Here is a 7117-nt window from a genome sequence, read left to right as displayed (position 1 = left end):
TCGCCAGCGGGAGGATAAAAGTGCGGGCGGCCGGGGCGCGGCGGCAGCTCTCCCTCTGCCTCTCCCGCTCCTCGCCCGCCTCCCGCCGGCTGCAGCGGCCGCAGCCCGGCGCCGCGACCCGCCGGAGCCCCCGCCGCCAGCGGCAGCGGGAGGGCGGCGAAGCCTCCGGGGAGCCGAGCTCGGGCGGGCTCGGCGTTTTTTCGGTTCTGAGGAGGTCCCCCGCCAACCATCAAGATTTTGTCCAAAAGCAGGCAAGAGGATCGCCCTGCGCTGAGCCGGCTGGTGGGCAGCAGGCGGCGGCTGATCGCGGCCGGCGCGCTGGGGGTGGTGATGGTGCTGCTGCTGGTCATCCTCATCCCGGTGCTGGTCAGCTCGGCCGGCACCTCGGCGCACTACGAGATGCTGGGCACCTGCCGCATGGTCTGCGACCCCTACGGCGGCACCAAGGCGCCCAGCACGGCGGCCACGCCCGACCGCGGCCTCATGCAGTCCCTGCCCACCTTCATCCAGGGGCCCAAGGGGGAGGCCGGCCGGCCGGGCAAAGCGGGGCCCCGCGGCCCCCCGGGGGAGCCGGGGCCGCCCGGCCCGGTGGGGCCGCCGGGTGAGAAGGGGGAGCCGGGGCGGCAGGGCCTGCCGGGTCCCCCCGGGGCGCCGGGGCTGAACGCGGCGGGGGCCATCAGCGCCGCCACCTACAGCACCGTCCCCAAAATCGCCTTTTACGCCGGCCTCAAGCGGCAGCACGAGGGCTACGAGGTGCTCAAGTTCGACGACGTAGTCACCAACCTGGGCAACCACTACGACCCCACCACCGGCAAGTTCACCTGCTCCATCCCCGGCATCTACTTCTTCACCTACCATGTACTCATGCGGGGCGGCGACGGCACCAGCATGTGGGCCGACCTCTGCAAGAACAACCAGGTGGGCGCCGCGCCGGGCGCCGGGGAGGAGACGGGGACGTGAGGGCAGTGGGCGCCGTGAAGGCAGAGGGCGCCGGGGGGGAGCCGGGCTCCCTGAGGGGAGCCAGATACCGTGAGGGGAGCGGGCGCCCGGGGAGAGCCGGGCTCCCTGAGGGCACCAGGTGCCCGGAGAGAGCCGGATTCCACGAGGGAGCGGTCGCCCGGTGGAAGCCAGGCTTCCTGGGGGGAGCCAGGTACCGTGAGGGGAGCGGGCTCCTGGGAGAGCCGGGCTCCCTGAGGAGAGCGGGCGCACGGGGCGAGAGCAGGACTCCCTGAGGGGAGCAAGTGCCCGGGGGGAACCGGGCTTCCTGAGGGGAGCAGGCGCTGTGAGGGGAGCGGACGCCCGGGGGAACCGTGTCCCCTGAGGAGAGCGGGCGCCCGGCTGCGGAGCTGGAGTCCCTGAGGGAGCGGGCGCTGTGAGGGGAGTAGGCGCCCGGGCGGAGCCGGACTCCCTGAGGGGAGCGGGCGGGGCGGCGCGGCGCGGCAAGGGCGGGAAGCGGGCGGCGGGTGGGGAGGGGGAGCCGGGCGGCCGCTGGAGGCGTCGGGAGAGAGGGGTCCAAGGCGAGCCGTCGGGGGAGCTGAGGGGAGCCGGGTCCACGGCCGAGGCGCGGTGCGCCGGCCCGCTTCGCCTCGGTTGCCCGAGGACCTCTGAGGGGCCGGGGGATCCGCGCAGAGCCGAGGCCGCCCCGGGCCGCCGGGTGAACGCGGACTCAACGCACTCTTTAACTCGAGAGTCGCGCCGCTGTCCGGCCCGGCCCGCGGGCGGAGCGCTGCCCTCAGCCCGGCCGGGCCGGAGGCGGTCGGGGGAGAGTGGAGGCCAGGCCGGGGCCGGGCGTTCCCTCAGGAAGGGGAATGTCCCCGTGGAGGGAGGCAGTGGAGCGGGGGCGCCGGGTGAGCTGAGGAGAGGGTGGTCCTGCGCGGGGAAGGGTGAGACGTGAGGGAGGAAAGCCGCCACGGCGCGGGACGGGGCGCCCACGCAGCGGGGCTCCGGTTTAGAGGCGCTCCGCGGCCCGCGGGAGGGAGGTTTCCCTATGGCCGGTGACCCACGGTGTGAGCTCGGCCACCGTGGAGCTCGCCCCTTGGCGGGCTGGCGCCGGGGAAGGCGCCGGCTGAGGGATCGCGCAGCGCACTGGGCCCCCGGGGAGCCGTTCTTCGGCGCTTCTGCCATACGCAGTTAACGGGCACAGAGAGGCTGTCTCTAACTGTGGCCGGGCTGTCCGCCATCCCTCCTGCTCCTGCTGCCCGGGGGCAGTGCGGTGCGCCCGGGCTTCCCCGTGTCTCCGGGAGCTCGGCGATGCTCCCGCCGCTCCCCCGGCGCCCCGTGCGGGGACCCGCCGCTCAACAGGTCACTGCCTGGGCTGTCCTGGCACACCACGGGCTGCGGGGCCGGGCCGCCGGCTTTCCCGAGCCGGGGTAGCCCGGAGCCCAGCGCTGCCGCTCTCTCCGGACGTTTCACCCTCCGGCGGGGTGGGATGAGGGGAGGTTGATCCGCTCTACGCGGTGTCCGCGGGACCGAAAACAGGTCCCCGCGTCCCCGCCGTGCCGGGCGGGCGGCGGAGGGGCTCGTTCGTTTGCGCGCCTCCTCCCCCGCCGAGCCCCGGCAGCGCGACGGGGCCCGGAGCCGCTCCACGGCCCGCCGTGCTCTGCGCGGGCGGCAGCACCGGCCGCCGGTAAATTAATCTGATATGCCACTTAACCTTTTGTTTATGGCTCCTCGGAAGTGCTGTGAAAACAGAATAATGAGGACATCAGCAGCAATTAATTAAATTAGAAAACGCCTACCGTAAATACTGTCTCAGCAGATAAACCAGGACTAATAATAATCGTAATATATTCACTTTGATTTCTTCATACGAAGGCAATATTGTCCACCACGAGAATACCATTTTACTTGCAATTACAACATTAATCTATTTTTGACCCCTATTTATAAGGTTTTAAAGTCTTTATTTTCCCAAACCATGAAAAATAAAACCATACCAGTACTTTTTAAAAAGTAACCAATTATAAAAATTAAATTTAGCCTGAAGTCCAACTGTTCCCAAATATAACTACTTCCAGTACCAGACATGAGAAAAATTAAACTCATGGTGATTCGAAGAAAAATAAAAAGGCAGGGGATTCTATGTATATATTTGTATATATCCATGCAAAGATAAGTATTTAGGTAAATATCTGCATACAAACTATTTAAAATTGATCACCATTTTAATGAAGCAGTGTCTCCTTTTGATTATGATTCATACTTGAAACACTAAAGACTGATGGGATGTGACAGCAGTTAACTTTGTGTATTATTTGTAAGAAAGCTCAGAAATTTTGGAAGTGAGTCTTTAAATGGAGTTTGGCAAAGAAAACATTATAAATTCAGTGTTTTCTCAAAATGAAAAAACCCAAACCATTGGAAAGTGTATGACTTACAGAAAAAAATCATTCCTAAGCGATGCAGAGGAGGAATCTCAAGGTCTTCACTGTTAACACATTGCTGTCTTTAATGGTTATAAAGCTTGAACAGGGAAGTGCTGAGATCATACAGTTTAGCTAGTATGTGTGTGCAACCTGAGAGTGTAACTTCATGAAAGATGAGGTGAACAGTCGTACAACTTATGAAATGTATAGTCCATTAATGGTTTAATTTAATGGTTTAATTTAGAGATACATTTACCTTCTTGCAGCAGTACACTGAGAATTCATTTGAGACTGGTCTCCCAGGCTTTAAAAGCTAACCAAACAAGAAGGTAAAACCTCTTAAAAATAGCACACTGGAGTTTACAGGACATTTTTCGCTATACACAGGGCAGTAAGATCTACACTTTGGTTTCTAGACTTCAATACCCAGAATCTTTTTATCTTCAGTTATTATGTACTATGTAGAATCTTAAAAATGAAATACCCATCGCTGTTGTAGTCAGTCCCCATATGCTGGCTCCGTTAGGATAGTCACTAATGCAATTCGAATTCTCCTTTACCATCCACAGAAACACAACATTTTAGATAAATCCATGAAGTAGCATTTCATTATGATGTAAATGGAAATCTGGAAAGTAACTGAAACCATTTTGCTTGCCAGTATGCAAGATACTAGTTGTCTGTGAAAGTTTTTCTACCTCATCCATAGCCTTTTCACTCCTTCCCATTTGCCCTTTCCATTTGCACTACCAACAACAGTCTCAGCCCATTATTTTCTTTGGAGGCTATTTCCAGGGTTAATGGCCCAGAGCCTTCAACTCCACCCTGCCCATCATTAATCCAGAGGAAATACCCAGTGTTTAGAATAATTATTGCTTAAACACTAGCAACATAGATCGCCTTTGTAAACAATACCAGGCAATTCATGATCAAGAAGTCCTGAAATAGTTGGGGTTTATCATCATGCCATGTATCAGTTTAAATTTGCAGACTGTCACACCACTGCAAGCCTTTTAAGCCTTTCTCATTCTTCTTACAGGATGTATAAAGAATTTCCAAGTACTGTGATTTTTAAGCTGCATAACGCCATAAAATCCTGCATGGTAAAAGAACCCCCTCCTTTTTAACATTTCAATATTAATGTGAAATCCTATCACATGAAAATTTAATTTGGAAATTTATCATTTAAACTTTGAAAGGAATCCATGGAAAATTGTGACTTATAGCCTATTTTTTCAATTCAGAACAGATAAAATCCCACACATGGTACGCCAAGTCATGCATTATTACTTAGTTCAGGTTTGCAATACCACTAAATCACTTACTGCTCTGTAACTACGCTAGAACAAAGACAAGCAACAAGCAGATGATGTGTTACACTGAAATAAATCACATACAACTAAGTTTAAATATTTTACCAAACAGGGTCAAATTATATATAAATGATTTGGAGACTTACAATGCTACAGACTATTCATTGCTGGAAACCAACATACATCTTAAAATTACAGGCTAAAATTACAGTTTGCTAGTAATGTCAAATTTAATCAGTAATGGAATAGCAAGGGCAAAATGGAAAAAAAAAAGTATGTTTCAGTGAAAGCTGTAAATGAAAAGTCCTCAAATGGCTTGTCAATTCCAAAACCTCTTAAAGCAAATAACGACCTGCCTATGATTTTTTCAAATGTTCATCTCTTACAACACACAGAAATTAAATGTTTGCTTACTGAAATGTGGCTGTAACAGTTTTTCCAAACCCCAACTGGGATCCTTACCTGTTTGTGTGCATTGGCGTGTGCCTGTGTGTGTGTGGGTGTGTACTTTTGGATTCTTTTTGCAGCACAGTCCTATTGGTAGTATGACAATAAATCACTTCTGGAAAAAGTCCAGCCTGGTATCAATAGGGTCTCACTGTGGATCCTCGCCAATGTCAATCAAATGTTCCACTGACATAAAAGTTACACCAATGTAGAACTGGCACACAACCAGATTCAGTGCTCCAAATTCCAGGCGTTTTTATGCATATATTTTGAAAGGCTCCAAATATTTACAGGAGGGCAAACAGTTGTGTATTAATCAGATGACCGAGAAAGAAGCAGGTTATGGCTTTAGTTTCAAATGTTGTATTGTAGGAGAAAATAAGCAATAACCATAGGAAAAAACTACAATATATGTCGCCAGACATTTAAAGTGGCAACTTAGGCGTGCGGAATAAAACGCTGAGGATATGCTTTAATTTCACCATGCAGGAAAAATAACCTGAGTTTTCTTAACCACTCATTATGTATTTTATGTAGGTTCGAGCTAGTGCGATTGCTCAGGATGCTGATCAGAACTACGACTATGCCAGTAACAGCGTGGTTCTTCACTTGGAGCCAGGAGACGAAGTTTACATTAAATTAGATGGAGGAAAAGCACACGGAGGAAACAACAACAAATACAGCACTTTTTCTGGATTTATTATTTATGCTGACTGAGAATGAATAAAAAAACCCACCAAACCCGTCCAAAAATGAAGCTTGCTCTTCTAAGCAATGGATTTGCGTGGCAAAAGTCAATGAAACAAGCACCCCAGCAGAGAGCGACCACCGAACACCTCAGTAGCGGGGAAAAAAAGTCGAATGCTACCTGATTCACATCTGTACAACGCAGAGAAACCTTATGTTAAAAAAAAATCACAAAACAAGTTAGACAGATGTGCGATCCACTTACCGCCAAAGCAAATACTTCCTCATTGTTAGTGTCCATTTGAATGAAGTCCTACATAGATCAAATTTTTATAGAAAAAAAAAAAACACCCAAAAACCTAAGGACGCTGAGTTATTTCTTCAGTGTATATGATACTTTGATGTGTTATGATCTTGCTGCTTTATCCATACTTCAGCTTTGGTTCTTGTGACTTACTTGCTAACAATGATGCTTGGAGTCCACTCATAGTGTGGTGAGGAATGATTTTACAATAAAGGGAAGAGGTAATCAAAATATACTTTCTCTCTCCAAAGGAATTGTTTGCCTTGTACTTTTCTTATCCTTCCACTTAAAACTAGAAACTAATCAGCTTCGAGCCTTAACTCAATGTTCCTGCTTTGTAGGTTTATATTAGACTTTTAGCATAAAATCAATCCAGTGGAGTTGTTTAAATTTTGTCTTCCCCTTAGCTGTGTTCTAAAAGAAAAAAGGATAGAAGAAACCCTTTTTTTTTTTTTCTGGAAAATATAACAGTTGACAAACTATTCTATTGGATCAAATCCCTGATTCCACTGAAGCCAATGGCAAAACTCCCATTGATGTTAGTGGAAAAAGGATTTGGCTTTTAATTTGTAACCATGTGTAAATATATATTTAGACAATATTACAGGCCCATTCTTGATGGTTAGTTGTGTAAATATTTAGCACGCCTGGCATCTACATTCTCAGACTAAGGTAGAGTGTTTTATTTGCAGCAATTAGTCTTCATTAGTCTTTTAGCACTTAGTCTGTACTTGGGTACTATTTTTAATAAAATAGTTATGACTTAACATACTGCAGATGTTCAACTAGAATTTCGTAGGAATATAATGGGTCAAAACCTTATTTGTCTTAGGTGTCGTGTCTCACTGCAGTTAGTGGGAATTATTCCCACAAAGGAAGAGTGGGAGATCTGACACGTGAGGAAACGTTGTCACCCAGACCTTTTCCGTGGTAGCTAGTTACCAGTTCGTAGTAAGGCGTGCCTATGGAATGGACACAGATAAGCATATTACCAAAAATGA

The 7117-nt window shown here is 50.4% G+C and overlaps 1 protein-coding gene across 1 annotated transcript; it reads left to right on the top strand.

The window, feature by feature from the left end:
* The first annotated feature begins 330 nt into the window (after positions 1–330).
* Positions 331–6370, top strand: C1QL3 (complement C1q like 3). Its single transcript, XM_054192090.1, has 2 exons — positions 331–918; positions 5663–6370. Exons 1-2 carry the CDS (start codon positions 331–333, stop codon positions 5840–5842), a joined length of 768 nt encoding a protein of 255 aa, XP_054048065.1. The 3' UTR covers positions 5843–6370.
* Positions 6371–7117: the final 747 nt, after the last annotated feature.

Source organism: Rissa tridactyla, chromosome 2 (assembly GCF_028500815.1).
Source record: "Rissa tridactyla isolate bRisTri1 chromosome 2, bRisTri1.patW.cur.20221130, whole genome shotgun sequence".
Taxonomy (NCBI): domain Eukaryota; kingdom Metazoa; phylum Chordata; class Aves; order Charadriiformes; family Laridae; genus Rissa; species Rissa tridactyla.
Note: the sequence above shows the minus strand (reverse complement) of the source record. Positions and strands in the feature narration are given on the sequence as shown.

Excerpts from the sequence above, each read along its gene's own strand:
- C1QL3 (XM_054192090.1), top strand. The coding sequence starts at position 331 with ATGGTGCTGCTGCTGGTCATCCTCATCCCGGTGCTGGTCAGCTCGGCC. Across the intron at positions 919-5,662 it reads ACCTCTGCAAGAACAACCAG|GTTCGAGCTAGTGCGATTGC; the intron begins GTGGGCGCCGCG and ends TATTTTATGTAG.